General features: G+C 35.5%; 1 protein-coding gene across 1 annotated transcript in view; it reads left to right on the top strand.

Moving 5' to 3' along the window:
- LOC140147566 (oxysterol-binding protein-related protein 1-like) overlaps nucleotides 1–19,997 on the top strand; it is an 89,210-nt gene that overhangs the window by 19,040 nt on the left and 50,173 nt on the right. The window contains 10 exon segments of the mRNA XM_072169346.1: nucleotides 8,685–8,757; nucleotides 11,231–11,395; nucleotides 12,439–12,599; nucleotides 13,869–13,980; nucleotides 14,706–14,785; nucleotides 15,349–15,561; nucleotides 16,286–16,330; nucleotides 17,107–17,183; nucleotides 18,017–18,080; nucleotides 19,799–19,897. Of these exon segments, the coding sequence (XP_072025447.1) occupies nucleotides 11,245–11,395; nucleotides 12,439–12,599; nucleotides 13,869–13,980; nucleotides 14,706–14,785; nucleotides 15,349–15,561; nucleotides 16,286–16,330; nucleotides 17,107–17,183; nucleotides 18,017–18,080; nucleotides 19,799–19,897 (1,002 nt within the window). The 5' untranslated portion in view covers nucleotides 8,685–8,757; nucleotides 11,231–11,244.

Raw genomic sequence — 19,997 nt, forward strand, 5'->3', positions numbered from 1 at the left:
GATCGTTTCCAGGTGAACTGGTTCAGTGCTCTCTGTGTTCGAAACCACGATATTAAATGATCACAACATAAAGTCAATTGGTTACAAACCATGCGTGAATAAGTTACTAAAGTATGACGTATGGCGCAATCGATACCATTGATAGTTAACTTATACAGGATTGATTTTCTTTACCAGTTAAATTTTACCTAGCTGGTCAATGACCTGACGGTGTTTTTAAAATGTAAGATATTTTCCCTAATATTAAAACTAATATAATGAATGCAGCAATTAATATTGCCTATTGTTTTAATACACTCAAAGTGTATGACCGATAATGTACGCGTGCAAATGCATTCGTCAAGATAATTGCACTTGCCATGGAGTTATTGCATTTAGCTCTCGAGCCTATCGGCTCTCGAGCTAAATGCAATAACTCCACGGCGCGTGCGATTATCTTGACTAATGCATTGCACTCAGTTCATTATCCTTATCATAACCTATGTCTTGAATACGCTGGCAAAGTTATGTAATAATCGGATTAATACTACATAGCAGTAGGTAAAAACAAGTTTTGAATAATCCGCGCTATAAAGTCCCATTCAGTGATCCCAGCAAAAGTGAAAAAAAAAAATCAATTGTTACGCTTATAAATTTTTTAATGAAAAACAAGTGGCAAAAAAACAAAACAGGAAAACGACAGTATTGACGAAGTTGAAGCCCCATTCAAATACATGTAGCTAATTTATATCCTGTCAGTACCGGTATATAAATTACAGACTCACGTAAATGCATTATTTTTTGTCTTAGACACACGGCGCGGCTTTCGGCTGAACCACTGCACTAGCAAGCTATGTTAGCACATCTATGACAATGAGGAAAGGTACAAAATCAGCCATAGGCCTTTAGATAGCAGAAGACACAAAAGTGGTGTTTTATAACCTTTCTTTTGTGGCGAGTGACATGGTCTTTCAATTCACGCCGAGTGTCCTTGACAGGTTTGACTATGCTTCAGTGGTCATGAAAGAATTCAAAAGATAACCTCTGCCCCAATAATCCCAAGCAATTGTCTGAAACTGCTCCTCGGATCATAAGAACTCAGTCCTCAAATGATAGTCATAATAATGTCCAAAATATAAAAATTACTGACTATCATTGAAGACTGAGTTCCGCAGTCTAGTATCCAAAATCTGAATTTTGATGATTTTTACGATCGTCGGGATGAAAAAAAATCACTGAATGGGCCTTTAGTTCCCTCCTCTCCTTACCCTGGCAATATAAATCAAAGAAAAATAAAGAAAAAAATAAAGAAAACAAGAAAAGAAAATTAACCAAATTAAGGGATCTGTTTTGAGCGTTTCGATAGTATTTTTTGTGGGACATGAGAGCACATCAGACATATCGAATTGCATTCTGAATACGAAGAATGTCTTTCTGATATCAAATAAATTTCATTGTTTGAAATTCACGATATAATACAAATTTTATGACAAATTATTAAAATTTGATATTTTTCACATTTTTGATAAATAACAGTCCTCGAAGTAAATATCATAAATCTAATGTTATATTCTTAAACAGTCCCTGGCATACAGATACCATACATGTATAGGCCTATGTATAGTAAATTTGTCTGCTTTATCTGTTTTGTGCTGTTTAAGGGGACTCGATCTTTTGTGAGTAATTATAGAGGGCAGTGTATTCACACTATAATTTAAAAAATCATTTGAAGAAGTCAAAGAGCCCTAAGAATAAAAACTGTAGTGTAATTCACGCCAGACACAATTTCTTTATATGACAAAATTAATTTTTGTAATCGATCAAAAACAAACGCTTTTATATCAATTTTAAATTTAGCCTGAATCAGAATATGGTACCTCTCGCCCTTTTTTAGGTCAAGGCTATTTTTATGCAGCGAACCATTGTTGAAGCTATTTCACATACATGTATAAAACATTCTAGAGAAAGAATGATGCCATATACTGTTGAAATACCTTTTGTTGATTTCGAATGATAATGTCATGAAGTCGTAAATTTTAAGGTCAAATTCCTAAACCAAAACAAAACATTGCGACGCATGTATTCCCCGACTTACGCAATTTCATCACCACATCAGTGTCTTTATTATTTGTTTGAAACCTTTCCCAATGCATAAAACGGGTAATCTATCTTTACAAAACGCGTCTTTTTTAGTAAACAAAAGGCTAAAGATGGCATTATGAGATTTATCATTTATCATTACACTCCTCCACTCAACTGCCACCGTGGCGTCGAACGGTAAAGCGCTAGACGCGTAATCGAAGGAAGTTTCAATCGCTGGTTCAATCCCAACGAAGCCTGTGGAAACTTTTTTTTTCTTCAAAATAGTTAAACATAATTTCCATAAAATGTAAGATTTTACTGTCAGATATGTCCCCTTTTAATTTTGAGCAGAACAAGTGAGGTAAAGGAAAGAAAATTGAAATTTACTACTACTAGCGCCAATGAATGTTATACGATTGTAAAACGGTACGATCCTCTGGGTGTATGGGGGTGTGTGCGTATGTGTGTCCTGCACGCCAGATTTTTTTTTTTCTGCAACTATAACGGGACGCAATACTATAGCGGTATGTTATAAGAATCAAACTTACAAGAAAGATGGCTCTTGTCAAATCCTATAATTCTGTCAGAGAAAATATGCATATTTGCATTAAATTTTTAATTAATTGACATAATTGATTAATTAATAAATATTTTATTTAATGATTTACCATAATTCCAAATATGTCAAACAATATGTCAAATTAAAGCTAATGAAATGCTTTATAAATAGGTCAGAGCGCATTTTGCAGAATGCATTTAGTACTTTAGTTACATGATTCCAAACATTCTATTCCAATTTTTTTTTATACACGCATAGGAGCTGTACTTTTAAAATCCGCGCCTAATCAATAATAATAGTCTTTCACTCCATTGTCAAAGTACTGTGCTCCCTGTAGCATTATGGAGTGACCAGGTCCTAGAGTGTAGTCCTAGAGTGTGATGGTTTTGTAGCAGATGACAGTGCTCATGTCAGTTAGTAGCCACTTGCTGAATGGATGGCCATGATCAGCTATCAAAGAGATGCCTTGTGCAGCTGCCAATCACAGTAGAGGTTTGATAACATTTTGTTAAAAACCCAAATGTGATATAAGGACAAAGCTGTGCATGTTGGTACTTAATTGTTTGGATTCTTACGTTGAAATTCCCTTGTATTAGTATTTTTATGTGTAGTGTATAGTGGTCATAAATTATATAGCTTTTAAATTTTGGGCATTTTTGCTCTGTTGCACTGTACCATTATGGAATTTGAGCAAATCAATTACCGACACAAGCAGGTATACAGTGTATTATTTTATTTTTATTTCAGATCTCAGGAGCACAGCTCACTTGGTAAGGCATCTGAATTTGGTACACTACCGCCGAACTTTAAATCGGAAGGTGGTGAGTTCTGAGCCTCATCACGGTCACATTAATTTTATAAACCAAATATTGTTCGAACTTTTCATATTTGTTTTTCTTTTATTGTTTCTTTTCTTTGTCTTTTTTTTCCTTTTCTTGTTTTCTTTATTTTTTTCTTTATTTTTCTTTGATCCATATTGCCAGTGTAAGGAGAGGAGGGAACTAACGGCCCATTCAGTGATTTTTTTTCATCCGGACGATCGTAAAAATCATCAAAATTCAGATTTTGTATTAAGATCATGCGAACTCAGTCTTCAATGATATAGTCAGTAATAATCTTTTGGTCATTATACATGTTATATGACTATCATCATTTGACGACTGAGTTCTTATGATACACATGTGATACATCATCCGAAGAGCAGTTTCAGACAATTGCTTGGGATTGTTGGGGCAGAGTTTATCTTTTGAATTCTTTCATGACCACCGAAGCAGAGTTAAACCTGTCAAGGACACTCGGCGTGAATTGAACTGACCATGTCACTTTCGCCACAAAAGAATGTCAAAGGTCATAAAACATCAACTTGGTGTCTTCTGCTAGTGGTTCAGCCCTAAGCCGTGTAGGCCTATTTAAGACAAAAATAATGCATTTACGTGAATCTGTAATTTATATACTGACAGTATATATAAATAGCTACATGTATTTGAATGGGGCTTCAACTTCGTCAATACTGCCGTTTTCTTGGGTTTTGTGCCAATTTTTTCATTAATTTTTTTTATAAAAGTAACAATTTGATTTTTTTTCACTTTCGCTGGGATCACTGAATGGGGCTTTGCAACGCGATATATTCAAAACTTGTATTCACCTACTGTTATAGCATTAATCCGATTATTACACAACCTCGCCAGCGTATTCAAGACATCCAATGCAAATAATCACCTAGATTATGACGTATCATACCGTAAATATGGCGGAGTACTCAAATTCATTCAACAAAAGCATGATTACAAGCTATTGCAATCTACCGCGACAGCTCGTCTCACACACATAACAAATGCACAAATACGATCAAATAGGTTGACGACAACGTTTGATTGAATGCACTGCATTGTGCCATGATTACGGTGAAGGACACCGGTTCAATTCCTTTGTATGGAGCCAATCAATAATTTCACGCACATCCTCTATTATTGCCCAATTATTGCCCGGGATGATTGCACACTGTAAAAGAGCTATTGTTATAATGTTTGATGAAATCGTGTTTAACTACCGTATTTGCTTAAGAACGGCACAATACAGATAAAGCAGACAGATTGACTACATGTGGTACATGTATATACATATAGGGAATGTGTGTGAGTCGAGTATTACCTAATTATAATAGGGGCGTATCCAAAAATGAATTCACGCCCCTTTCAAATGTCGAGCCAAAGTGCAGGCCCTATGCTAATCGTGTTCCTTTATACCTATAAAGTAGAATTGTAATTCTCAAAATTAAATATTTTACAATTTTTACATTGGATTTCAAAATCTTTACATAAAAAATGCAGTAAAGATATCCACAGCAAGCTGCAAGGCCCCGCTAATTAGTGTACTGATTTTCCAGTGAGTATACTGGAAACAAAACCCTGGTTTTACCTGAAAACAAATCGATTTTCTTGTAATAGAAACATCATATGGGGTACTAGAGCATGCACAAATCGTAATAATGTGTAGAATATAGAAACTCTGTGTGTATCTCATATGATAGTCATGGTATGCTTAGCCTGAGTCGCTCGGCCTATCGCGAACAAAATTGCGATGCGTAGCTGTTGAAAAACGAGAGGAGTCGCTGTACTATCACGGCAATTTTTGACACGAAGATATAGGGATGATGACGATGTGCCCCCTGCATATTGTCTAGTCTGTATTTTACTTGTTTCCCCCACATCAAGTTGGTGTACCTTGCTCGTTTTCTTTCCTAAATGCGAATCATTTGTGCAATTTTAATTGGAATGAGAGTCCAGATAAAGTGTGATAGTAAAAAGACATTTTTATTGTTTTAAACAGTAATGGTCCCTTATAGAGTGTTCCATGTGGTGGTACAAGTTTGTGATGGATTTTTGTTTATAAAAAATAGGTTGATAGCAAGGGGGTAAATTGGGTGAGGACAGGTGACACGCCCCCCCCCCCCACTTGTTCTGTAGAATTTTGTGAAAGCATAAAACCAGGAGGGCCAATTCCCCCCCCCCCCCCACTTTTTCAACCTGGGGGGGGGGGCTGGCCCTTTAATCAAACCCATAATGTGCTGTGTGTCATATGTCTGGGTGAACATAAATAATGAATTCTCTACCCTGAAATAAAGTGTAAAAACGATGCACCAAATGGCTTCAATTGGACCTTCATTTTGCAAAATTTCTCCCCCACCTCCGAGTATGGATAAACAAAACACCCTTTTCGCTTCTGCTTTAGACACCTAACAATATCATGTTTAAAGCAATAAATTATACAATATACAATAATAGTGAAAACTTGTCCATGTATGGTTTCAATATAAAGGAGGATTTTGTGATCCTAGCATCCTCTTTTTATGACATTTTTCAGTAGATATCCACGAAAAAAGCTTATTCCCAAAATTTCAGTTGATTCCGATTTTGCGTTTGTGACTTACATGTAGGGGTGATTATGTGTATTACACTGCTCCATAGGCCACTGTTGTAATTTTGTTCTGGTATGTATACCAGAACGAAATTCAAATTTGACGTTATATTTTTGCTAAATGAATTAATCTGCAAGAAATATTTGGTATATAAACATTATGTAGCCAGAGGTTTCCAGTGGTATAAAAATCTCAACTTTTTTTGAGAAAAGTGGGGCATGAAGCTGTGGATCACGAAATGCCCTTTTAACACATTTCAGATTTTGAAACAAACTGAAATTGTACACAATAATATTGACAAAATGGTCCACCAAATGGCTTCAATTGGGCCTTCATTCAGTTTGCCAAAGTATTTCACTTCTCAGGGGGAAACATGTTAAAAAGCAATAATTTAAATAGTAAAAACATGTCTATGAATTGGCCTTCATTTACAAATTCAAACTAAAATTGTACACATATAACAGTACCAAAAATAGTCCACCAAATGGCTTCAATTAGGCCTTCATTTTGCAAAAATTATATAAAACTATAGATTTTTGGAATGGAAATAAGTCGAATAATCCTATGGTAATGTCAGATTTAAACAAAATTGTTCAGGTTTTGAAACAATCACAGAAATGCACTTTTTTGTCCCAATTATTTTGGTGACAACATACCAAAAAATCGCTTGGAGTAAAAAGTAAAAAAAATTCCATTAGCTTTTCATAAAGTAGAGACATGAAATTAGGGAAGGTTTAAATTATTTTTTTACAAATTTGCCTCATTTTTCAAAATATTTGGAAAAAAAAAAAAAGCAGTTACGGTTCGCTATCTCTAAGGTTCGCTATCTCTAAGGTTCGCTATCTCTAAGGTTCGTTATCACTAATTACGAAAAAGGTTCGCTATACCTAAGGTTCGATATCACTAATTTTGAAAAAGGTTCGGTATTTCTAAGGTTCGATATCACTAATTTTAAATAAGGTTCGCTATCTCTAATTTTAAATAAGGTCCGCTATCACTAATTTATTGAAGGTTCGCTATCTCTAAGGTTCGCTATCACTAATTTAAAATAAGGTCCGCTATCTCTAATTTTAACAATCCCGGTATCCCTAAGGTTCGCTATCTCTAATTTTAAATAAGGTTACGCTATCTATAAGGTTCGCTATCTCTAAGGTTCAAGCTATCTCTAAGGTTCGCCATCACTAATTTCAAATAAGGTTCGCTATCTCTAATTTTAAATAAGGTTCGCTATCTCTAATTTTAAATAAGGTTAAGCTATCTCTAATTTCAAATAAGGTTCGCTATAGCGGTCCTTATTTAAAATTAGAGATAGCGGACCTTATTTGAAATTAGAGATAGCGGACCTTATTTAAAATTAGAGATTGTGGACCTTATTTAAGATTAGTGATAACTAACCTTAGGTATAGCTTAACCTTAATCGAAATTAGTGATAACGAACCTTAGAGATAGCGAAGCTTAATTAATTAGGGATAGCGAACCTGAAACAAAATTAGTGATAGCGAACATTAGGTATAGCGGACCTTTATTGGATTTAGTGATAACGAACCTTAGAGATAGCGAACCTTCAATAAATTAGTGATAGCGGACCTTATTCAAATTTAGTGATAGCGAACCTTATTTTAAATTAGTGATAGCGAACCTTATTTATAATTAGTGATATCGAACCTTAGAACTAGCGAACCTTATTCTAAATTAGTGATATCGAACCTTAGAAGTAGCGGACCTTTTTTAGGTATAGCGAACCCTTTTCTCTATTAGAGATAGCTGGATTCTGATCTCCATAGACTTTACACGTTAGTGATAGCGAACCTTAGAGATAGCGAACCTTAGAGATAGCGGACCTTAGAGATAGCGGGATGTCACCAAAAAAACATGTGAAAAAGGCAATTTTTTCCGTCTAATACTCTAAATCTGTAATTTTCACACAATGGTGATTTTGAAAAAGTGAAAAAATCCTAGAGTTTGAGTCAAGTCAAGTCAAGATAACAAGGTAACATGCCCGTAATGTGAAAGAAGCCCACTATTATATCTTGTGGAGTTCTATGGAGGATTTAAAGTTGTTAAAAAATTCCCTGTGTGGCTATAATTCCAATACATACATACATACATACATAAAGGTATTTATAAAGTGCCTTTAAAATTGATCAAAGCGCTGAACAAGGAGAGAAAGGATGGAAAAAAGAAACACAATAGGGTTTAAGTTGGAACACATGACCCTTAGTATAACTACCCCCCCCCCACTTTCAAACCTTCTGCGGGCCCTGTTTCTCTCTTTCATGTTTGTTATAACATTTGGTGGTTCAGAACTTGCACATAACAGTATGAACTTTGCTCAATTGTGATTACATAAAAATACAGGTGATTTACCAATTAAAGACCATCAAGAGGTCTACAAACTATCTTTCCAAAGTGTCAGAGCATTTTAAGTGCATAGATGCCAACTAGCTGAAAAGTGTATTGCTCTAAAACTTTGACCCATACATGTATGTAGGCCTACGTTCAGTCGTGTCTATAGCCTTTGGCAATATTATATCTTTTCAAGGTTTGCACAACATGTGATAAGAGTATTACATTGATTCAGGTTTGAAGTTCACAGGAAACAGTATATGGCCAGTTCTTATCTCACTTTTTCTTTTTGTATTGCAGAACTACTGGTGTGTAGGCTTGCAGGGGATGTAACCTATACATTGTCGTATCATTTGTTTTTGTCAGTATTGAGGTATGTACGTGTACCATTGTTTTATAAGCTAAAAAGGGTTTTTTTGTTGTTTTTTTTCTTACTTTTCTTGCCCATTTTGTTTTTCTTAATGAACACTTGTTTATATTTAGAGACCTGGGCAGGTGTTGGCAGCTGCATTGGGTAAAGGATATATTTTGGCCAGAAAGTACATGTACATCTCATTCTCAGCAAATGCAAAAAATGATTTTTGAAATATTATAAACAGGTTTATATTTATGGACTCATTAGCCAAAACAAATAGCTGTCTGGACTGTCACCCAATGCATAAATATTTTACTCATAAATTAGCTTAAAATGTCAATATACTGAATGGGTTGAGTAGTTTATAAGAATGTTATAGGCAAAATAACTAATTCTCGATCAGGGAGGATGTACATTCTGCGTCAGTGTACTTTTCTTCAAATAACACGATTGCGCGACCTACATGACAAAACCTTGACCTTGCCTAGCAAGACCGTGTGATTGGCCAATTCTCAAAAGCTGTGTTTGCGCCATTAAAGCGCCGGTCTTTGCATAGTACGCTCGACGCAATATACCTGTGCGTACCCAAGTATAGACAGAAAAATAGTGAAAAAGGTTAATTAAGGATACGATACATGAATTACCGACAAGTGACTCATTTCGGAATGCGATCATGAATTTTGAAGAAAAAAGTTTCCACAGGCTTCGTTGGGACTCGAACCAGCGATTCTAAACTTCCTTCGATTACGCGTCTAGCGCTTTACCGCTCGGCCACCATGGCAGTTGAGCGGATGAGTGTAATGATAAAAGATAAATCTCATAATGCCATCTTTAGCCTTTTGTTTACTAAAAAAGACGCGCTTTTGTAAAGATAGATTAGCCGCTTTTATGCATAAATAGCACGCACGTTTGGGAAAGGTTTCAAACAAATAATAAAGACACTGATGTGATTATGAAATTGCGTAAGTCAAGAATTATCTGCGTCGTAATGTTTTGTTTTGGTTTTAGGAATTTGACCTTAAAATTTACGACTTCATGACATTATCATTCGAAATCAACAAAAGATATTTCAACACTATTATGTCCTCATTCTTTCGCTAGAATGTTTTGTACATGTATGTGAAATAGCTTCAACAATGGTTCGCTGCATAATGGTAAAAATAGCCTTGACCTAAAAAAGGGCGAGAGGTACCATATTTACGGATTCAGGCTAAATTTAAAATTGATATAAAACGCGTTTGTTTTTGATCGATTACAAAAATTAATTTTTGTTGTATAAAGAAATTGTATCTGGCGTGAATTACACTACAGTTTTTATTCCTAGGGCTCTTTGACTTCTTCAAATAATTTTTTTAATGATAGAGTGAATCCCCTGGCCCTCTATAATTACGCACAAAAGGTCGAGTCCCCTTAAATTGAATTATACATATTAAACAATAGTATGTTAGGTTGGTATCGTATCGCCTATTTTCCCTGTTTTTGTTTGTTTTGTTTTTTGCTCTTCACTTTTTCAAACCATGGAAAAAAAAGTGGGGTCGGGACAAAATACCTAAGCAGAGCAGGGTTCACAGGTTTTTGCCGCAAGTGGAAAAAAACCACGGTTTACCACTTGGCAAATACAGTTTTTGCCAGTTTTTGCCGGCAAAAATGGCAAAAACTATTAAAGTGATTCATAGTTCAGTTTTTTCATCAAATAATTTCCTCAGCGTAACAAGGCCAGGTTTTGTAATTATAAGTACCATATTTAGAAATTAATGGCATGTGTTTTTATTGCTCAAGTGCATTTAACCAAAATGTGTCATATATCAAATTCAAAACATTTTCATTTGTGACACGATCTGGTCCACGCGGGCCAAAGGAGGCATTTTTGAAAATTGAGTTACTGTAATTATTACATTATAAATACAAAAGGCTATCATTTACTGCAAACACAAAAGGTCTAACATACTTGGTTTTAAAGTTATGAAGTTTTTTAATGTCTATTTTCTTATGTATTTTATTGTTTATTCACTCCATAGTTTTGCCTTTATCTCAGTTTCGAATTTGCCGCCTTTGGCCCCCATGGACCAGATCGTGTCACATTTTAAGGACTTGATGAGACAAAAAATATGTTGAATGATTCATTAAAAACAATAACAGACAATTCTAAGTGATAATAATAATTTTATATCTATATACTAAGTTTGTGTCACCGAGATTGATTAAATGGGTGTATGTTTCTTTCCTATCCTATCGAACATTGAAGATTTTATTTCATTAGTAAATTTTTATAATATTGATAAAAATAAAATAAAAAAATAGCAAAGCCTAGTGACCTTTAAGTATTATGTAGCAAAGTCTATTTTAGGGAAATAATTATTCAAAATTTGATACAGTTTCACTTTTGTTGTTGCGAAATTTTTGTATAAAAATTCCCAGCTGCTTTTCCATATTGTTATGTGAGTTTTTATTATACTATAATGATGAAGCCATGTTTGTTTCCGGTTCGTAGTGTCTTTTCATAAAATGGCTGAGAGTTCTTTACCGGAGAGTGAAGGAGACATGGACCATGAAGAACGACTGTTGTATGCTGCTAGGAATGGTGATGCAGAAACTGTAGGCAGACTTATAGAGCAAAGCTGTAAGGGGCAAATCACACTTAACATTAACTGTAAAGGTAAGAGAATAACAAACTATGGTATTGTTATATTCCTTACAACCATAGCATTGGCAAAGTAGGGATTTTGTTATGTATTTTGTTGTTTTTGGCTCTGCCTCAATCTGAATTGCACAATTTCAGCATTTAGCCTGATAGGCAGTAGTGTAGCTAGGGGTCAAGTGGGAGGCAGCTTCCCCCTATGACAAGTCTTGCTTCCTATTTCCCCCTGTGGGATGCTGACCACCTTGATATTTAAGATTTTTAAGTCTTTTTTGTACATTTTAGACCATGTACAGATTTTTGAACATTTTCATCAAAGTTTTCCACCTTGAAAGTTGATAAAATGCTGGTCATGCCACTGCAGATAGGATCAGATTTTGTCATATTATCAGATATGTTAAGATGCTAGAAATCAGGACAGTAAGTAAGTTGTAAGCATTTTACCTGAAATTCACAATGGCAACAGTAATGTTACAAAGTCAACTTGCACTTTCGGGTTTTGATTGAGCAAACCTCAAATATTTAAAAATGAACTTGATAATGATTTGCATAAAAAATTATGCACACAGTTGACTCTTGATCAACTGTGTAAATAAAAGGGAAATAAAAGATTCGGATGGTAAAGATCCAGCTACAGGCAGTAATTGTGTTTGAACTAATTATTGCGTCCATAGGACAATGCATCTTTCAGTAAATAAAAAGCCCAGGTTTATCCCTGTGTCATATACTAACCAATCTTAAGTAGTGCAGCATTTTTTATACAATTGTGCATACGCTACCAGTGTTTGATCACTGGCAATTTTTTAATCGCACGCTGCAAGTGCTAGTATGATACTGGCATGATTCTCATAATTACATTTCCAACAGTGATTTTGTAAATTACAGTAAAGATTATAATTTTTGTCAAAAAAGGCTTTTTGATGAAGTTATATTAATATTTTTCATCATTGTTGTTTTTGCTAGTCCATAAAAAACATTTCTGAGAGCATATATTCCAAGTAACTTCAACAAAACTTTACCAGTACCATTTCAGCTATTTTCCATTTAATTTTGTCAATTAGGTAAAAGTAAGGCCAACCTTGGCTGGAGTCCTCTTCACCTGGCTAGCTACTTTGGTCATGAGGTCGTTGCTATGTGTTTGTTGATCAACAATGCTGACATCAATGCCGTCACACCCAGGGGTGATACACCACTACACAGAGCAGCTTATACTGGACGTCTGGTAAGGGAATAGTGTTGACTCAGATATGTGTAAATTGATGTTCACTGGCTTTAACTAAGTATTGACATTAAAATAAATTATTTCATTATTTTGTCATAATGAGTACAGACTCATTTTCTTAATTTGCTGAAGTACACAGATGTTAAAGGCCTTAGTCTATTATATTAACATGACATCTGACACAAAAAGATTGTGGCTGCTTCTTCTTCTTCTTCCTTATTAGTGCCTCCCTCATATGTATGAGTATTATCGCACTGTGTACAGACAAGCTATACTTTGTTTGCCTTGGATGCTTATTAACATCCTTTACATTTGTATGTTACCATGGGAATCATGCGTTTGGCTAAATTTATAACCTAACTGACCATTTGCACAGATTTGCCATCTTAATCCAAGAACAAGATTCTCCTTGCACATGCAAGGTACACAGTAATTACACATGCATATATGAAAGGCATACGCACACACAACTCACAATTTGTGGGTAAAACCTCATTTTGAGATGACCCTGCATAAGGTATATGTTAGCCAGAAGAGCTGCAATATAAACCCAAAATTTCCCTCCAGGAAGACACGATTACCCTTCAAATTGTTACATATTTCTTTACTTTCAAAACTTACATTTTCCCTCCAAACACCTAATTTCCCAGGAATGAGGTTCCCAAATTATTCCCCACTTCCTGGCATGCCAGATAGCAAAAACAATTTCTAAGATAAAGGTTAGACTTTTTCTTGTACTTTCATGCCCAGGAGATGGATTGATATGGTAAGAATATTTTGTCAACTTCTAGCATTTATTTTTAAAGTCAGTGGAAATGTTTGCACAAATTTGACCCATTTAAGTTAATATTCTCTTGTTTTGCATGGTTTATAATATTAATTTCCAGCAAAGTATACAATAATGATATGCAACAGTAATGGGCAGTTTCAACTGATCACATGCCTACTCACATGATGTGGTCATGTTGGCAAGCTTCATATCTTTTTTTTCCACTCTGAGTATATGCATGAAATGACAGCAAACGTTTTGCTATAAATTTTACTTACTTACTTTTGTTACATATTGAAGTCCCAATATATAGTTTGACATTCCACATGTTTTGCCTGCAATTACGCTGCAGGTTTTTCCCATGCAGCAAGAATATCCCAAAGTCACAAAGTTGACATGTTTCTACTGAGCAAAGGGTTGATGGGTGATGCAAAGTAATACTTTTGTTTACCTTAGATATCAGTTATAATCAGTTTGTCTGAATTTGATTTATATTACAGAACCTTGTAGCGCTTTTGATCCAATATGGTGCTGATGTAGGAATCGTGAATGGAGAGGGATCTACACCAAAAGATGTGGCCATAGGAAAGGAAGTGGTTGACATGATTGCAGGTAATAATCACATACATGTAGTCATCACATTCATGTATTCATATTTGAGCCAGGCATAAACAATGTTAATGCCCAGATGCTATAATTTACACAGAAAAAACATATTTTTAAGAATGGTACCAGTCACGTCCTTCACAAATGTACCGGTCACGTCCCCAATAACAACTGAAGAAGAGTTTCACAGATGTGACTCAAAATTTGTGTGAGTAGAAACTTTGCTTGCTTGTGTGAATTAGTTTAACTTATATGTAGTCATAATGGTGCATCTTATTTTTTGATGAAGTACAGTCACATATTTTGCAAACATATTTTTTTGGAGAAAATTTTTTTTTGAATTTTTGTCCCAAATTTCTGTCAAAATCAATCCACTGCAGCCAAAAATAGATGTTTTTCATACAGCGAAAAAAACCACCCCAGACATATATTTTATTTTTTCATAAATTACTGCACAAGCTGGGTAATTTATGCAACTGTCTGTGTCTCTATCTGCAGATAATGTAAGTCTGTTAATTACCAGCCTCATGTCAATGATGTCATTACAGTGTTTTGGCTTCTTCTGGTCAATCTTAACGTCAGCAACGTAACTTGTTGATCAGTGCAGTGTTGAAATGGCTTCCAGAAAATGAAGAATTATCCACTGTGTTTAATAATTGTGATTGTGATTTTGTGTTGTCATTCTTGGGATTTCTTGATAAAGGTATATGACATCTTGTTTGTTTCGATAGCAACCTAACAAGCCCAGCAATTGAAAGGGGAACAAATATTACTAAATGCTGCTACAGAAGGGATACTACTACAATCAAGAGTCTGGTAAGTAAGGTGTTATATAAATGACCATTGTACAAGGAAGGTTGGGTGAACTGACAGGAAGTTTAAAATATAAAATATACAAATATAATATTAATGAAGTGGACATGGGACGGTCTGCTGAAATGACTTCTTCTTGCTTATTTGCTTAGGACGACTGGTCAAGTCGGACTCCTCTGATGGCGGAATATAATTGTATAATTTCCTCTCTCCCAATACGCTGTAAGCACATCTAGGTACATGTAGGCCTATTATAGGTATAAGCATATATGCAGCATCTTGTGGTTTGGAAGTCACATCAATCTGTTTGTTCTGTATTCAGAGGAGTCATCCCTTTGCATGATGAAGTGTCAGATCTGCTTGAAAGAGGAGGGGGACCATCCCTATTTCTCATATCTGCACCCCCCCCATCCTAGTTCCAGGAATGTCCATAGAAATAACTGAACACACAAAGCCTGTGCAACAATACTCAACACATTTAGGTACAGCATGTGTATAAAAAGGAAGGAAGGAAGGAAGAATTTGCTAATAGTTTGACATACTTGTTTACTTCCCAAACAGTTAAATGGAACGAGACCTCCTAATATCAACTGTACTGACACAACAGGCAATACACCCATGCATTGTGTGAGTTATAGGGACCATTGTGATGCAGCAGTACTACTGTTACAACATGGAGCTAATCCTAAGCTTACAAACAACAAAGGTTTTCTGCCTTTAGATGTGGCTCAGTCACCACAGATGAGACAACTGTTGGATATCAAGCCTGTCAAGGTAAGATGAGATTTATCTATGTGATAAAGGATAGGAGCTAGGATTTAGTGTTGAGGTCCGTTCATACTACGCCACAATTACTTTGCGATGAGTTGTGTTGCTGATATATCAATTACTTTTTGCTACAACTCATCGCATTTCCAAGTTAAAATGTATTTAACTTTATTGCGATACCGCAGCAGTATTCTGTGGTACATGGCAGTGCGGAAACGCATCGCATCGCAATTGCGCGCGTAGTATAAACGGACCTTTAGTAATATGATTAGGGCTAGGATTTATGCTAGAGTAGAGTTTAAGGAGTTGAGCTAGGATTTAGGGGTTAGAATTTAGAGTTACGATTAGAGCATTGGGGTTAGTGTTAGGGAGGGAAGGGTATTCTATAGTTATACCATTTTGTATCGATGGGAGGATACTCAGCCTAGCAACCATAAACCGTTGTACAATAAACAGTGTGACACTATGCTTCAATTGTTCATTTTTACATAATCTCTATATTTGACATTATTTTCAATATAACAGTTTCATCTTTAAATTTAAAAATAAATGCAGTGTATAAAACAACCCCATCCTAGGTACCAGGATCATACATACTTAATTCAGCATGGTGATAATATTCAATTGAGGTTCAGCACGTATATAGGAAGGAAGGAAGCAGTGCTGGGTTTGATTATGTTGCCTACAAGTAATTTTGATGGTGACTTGATATTTTGTCCTTCATTTGCAGGTTGTACACAAGACTGTAGACAGATTTGAAGGAACTGTGTTAAAGGTGAGAATAAATATTGAAATGTATGCACTATGCAGTCATGGAACTGTTTTGAGAAGCAAATACTTTGAATGATAATACTTGTGACATTGCGCACAGTTTGGGCAATTTAATTAGGTGATTTGTATTTTCTAAAAGTAAAATTGAAGTTTTGTTTGTTGTATGTTGTTAACAGCCAGGGAATGATGTGGTATAGATATTGTATGAAGGAAATTATTCAGAGCTCGAATCAAGCCATATTGCACCACAAATTAAATTGCCCTCCAGAATTTGCCTCTTGCAATACAACCTTTAATGTGGTGTTACAAAATTATGATACTGATACAACCTTTAACCCCCTGGACACTACTGGTCATCTAACATCATTTCTGATTGGTTGATAACTTTGCATTTGCAGATAATCTCATTAATACCCTCCTTGATTGGTCCAAAATTGGACACAATATTCATTTTGGCCAATCGGCTGGTAGTTCTCATGGTGTTAAAACAAAAAGCATTCTATTGCACCTCAAACTGCCAGTTTCAAGCCACATTGCACCTCAACTTGATCAGTAACAGTAGGTTGCAATTTGGAGATACAAGTTAAGGAAAATGATTTTGAGGCTTGATTATAAAAGCATTAAGCAATGACCAAACATTTCTAGTAAAGAAATGTGAAACAATTAGAAATTAACTTAATAATCTTTGGTATCAATAGCAGGAAATATTAGAATCATTGCAAGAGTTTTTTGTTTTTATGATACCCATCTGATGTGGTTTGTGTGTGTTTATACTAACAGCCTTCTAGATTTACCAAGGCCTGGAAACGTTACTGGGTTGTACTTGAACGAGGTGTTTTGACTATCTATAGAAGAAGGTATGTGATCATATGATGCAAAGACTGGACGACAAATACTGTAAATATATTGGTTGCTGGGAACTTTGGTTCACACTGGTTCATACTGCACTTTTGCCTTTAGAAGAGCTTTTCGATCAGTGTGATTCTCATCCAGTTTGAGTGACAACTTTTTTGGCATGTATAGCTAGCTGTATAAATGTATTGAAATCAGTGTGGCCTAAAATTGGAGATGTATTGTAGCTCCTGAAATGTTCGTATCCCATTTGGCTACTTCACTAAAAGCACAGTAAGTATGGATCATAGACTCAATATTAACTTGCACAACATGTGTGTTGTTATTAATCAAATGTACCATGTAGTTGTGTTTGAAGTGATTTAATAAGAAGGGTTTGTATACTCCTTATTACTGAACTTAAATATAGACAAGAAGATATTTGATCAGTTGCTTACTAGGGACCTAACATATGCATGGCTTGCAAGAAAACAACTCTAATAGTCAAAATATGTCTTTTTATGTCACTGTGGATTTTATGTGAATAATGTCAGCTGCATAGAAATTCAAGATTACATTACAATCAAACACAAAAACATGGCTAATTTCCCATTACATTATAAATTCTTTGATGTATTGTCAAAGTATCATTGTAATATCATTGTCTTGTATTGAAAACTTAATTGAACCAAATGCAATTAATCCCAGTTTATGTCACATGTAACGAAAAATCACAAATCCGTTATATCTTGTAATAAAATGTATTCTTCAAGGCAGATAATTGAGTGTAAGAATTGAAGTATTTACACAGTCATATGTGTAATGTGTATACTAGTATTTGTTTGTTTGTTCTCATCAGGGCTGATGCTGTGAGTGGTGTAAAGAGACAGGGATTCAAATATTTGGATCATGTGGAACTCAAAGTAAGTCATCTCAACTTGAAATGTGATGCTTAGGGTTTAGACAAATCATGTGGTCACATATGACATTATATGATATTTGTCAGTTTTGTGACAAAGAAATTGTATTTGTTCAGAGATAGGGGATCAGGAGCCAAAGTTGAAGAACCACTGATTGGGGTCCCACAACAGACTGGTGTAGTGCACACTATATTAATGCAGTGGCACATTTGTTTGTAGCAGCCCAATTTCTTGACATAGAGATGTCACCAGATTTGCCAGAAATAAAGCTGTGCATCTGGTACATGGTAGCTAATTAATTAGTACTTTACATTTAAAAAAATGGCTAAACGGGAAATTTTCATGTTATAAAGCTACTTACAAGCATCTTTCACCAGTCCATCTATCAAATGAACAAGAAATAGTAATAGTAAAGCAGCCAAACTCATATTCTATGCCGCTAGACTTGATAGCCCCACACCATTAATGCACGACCTTCACTGGTTGCCAGTAAGAGATCGAATCAAATTCAAACTCTGTCTGTACGTCTTTAAATGTTTGCATGAATCTGCTCCTTCATACCTCACAGAATTACTCTCATACAGAACGCGCTTATCTGGACCCATCACAAGATCCTCTATGGATACCAGTCTTCTGAACACTCACATCGGTAAAAATCGCAGTGGTGACATGTCTTTTCTTTCTTCTTGTTTAGCGTTGTGGAACTGCCTTTCGCGCAACTTCAGGTAGGCAACTTCAGTGGCAACATTTAAAAAATCTCTTAAGGCTCATTATTATCCTTTTTGACTCTTTGCTTTTGTTCATTCTCTTGTTTTTGCATTGTATCACTTAGCGCTTTGATCTTTTTGTAATAGCGCTTTATAAGCTCTAATATGTATGTATGTATGTAGTAATACATTCTGAAAGCTAATTTTCCGCTTTGAGTAATAGTTTAATTTTCTTCACCAAGCTACTTACTGAGTTTTGGAATTAAATCTAATACTGGAACTTACTTTTTGCAACTATTGCGACGTTGCGTCTGGAACCACCAGACTTCATCAGGCAACTGACCCGTTGGACTGGTCATGTGATACTTACTATTTGACCCAAATTGTATGATTATGGCTTCTTCAGGCAAACTTAGTCAATGATCACAATTAATGCATTTACTTTGATTGCATCTCTATAACCATGGCAATTAAAATAATACTTGAAGATCACCATCAGTATGACATCACTGGGTGGGAAAAACCTCATATGTACTTTTGGCCCTTGAACATCAGTGGCGGATTTAGAGGGGGGCGCACGCGGCGCGCGCCCCCTCTATTTTGTGCAGATCGGCGCCTGACTCTGTGTATTTTTGCAGAGTGGCGCCTGACTTTGTGTGGGCGCCGAGCCGCGGCGGCGGTGGCGGTGGCTCGGCGCCCCCTCTATTGAAAATTCCTGGATCCGCCCCTGAACATGGATAAAGCCTTGTAGGTGTAGACTTTTTAAGATGAAGAGGTTGCTTCATCCATGTTCAAGGGCCAAAAGTACATGCAGGAAACACCTCATATTTACTTTTGGCCTTTGAAAATGGATAAAGCCTTGTAGGTGTAGACTTTATATTGAATGGTTTGCTTCATCCATGTTCAAAGGCAAAAAGTACATATGAGGTTTTTCCCGCCCAGTGACAATGATTTGATTTGAAATCTCACAATATTCATTCATTGCTGTTATTACAAGTTTTCCATTTGTTTCAGACATGTGTGGATAATCTGACTACATTTCTTGTGCATTATTCTGACAGTACATCTCATGTATTTAAAACAGACGGTAGTGATAAAACTCATGATCGACAGGTATGTGACTGCACATTGTACATCTTATCCAGGAGGTTTATTTGACAAGTGTAACAGAAATAGCAAAATGAATCTTGGAATCAATCTGTCAATTGAAAAA

This window comes from Amphiura filiformis, chromosome 3, assembly GCF_039555335.1.
Source record: "Amphiura filiformis chromosome 3, Afil_fr2py, whole genome shotgun sequence".
In the NCBI taxonomy this organism is placed as follows: Eukaryota; Metazoa; Echinodermata; class Ophiuroidea; order Amphilepidida; family Amphiuridae; genus Amphiura; species Amphiura filiformis.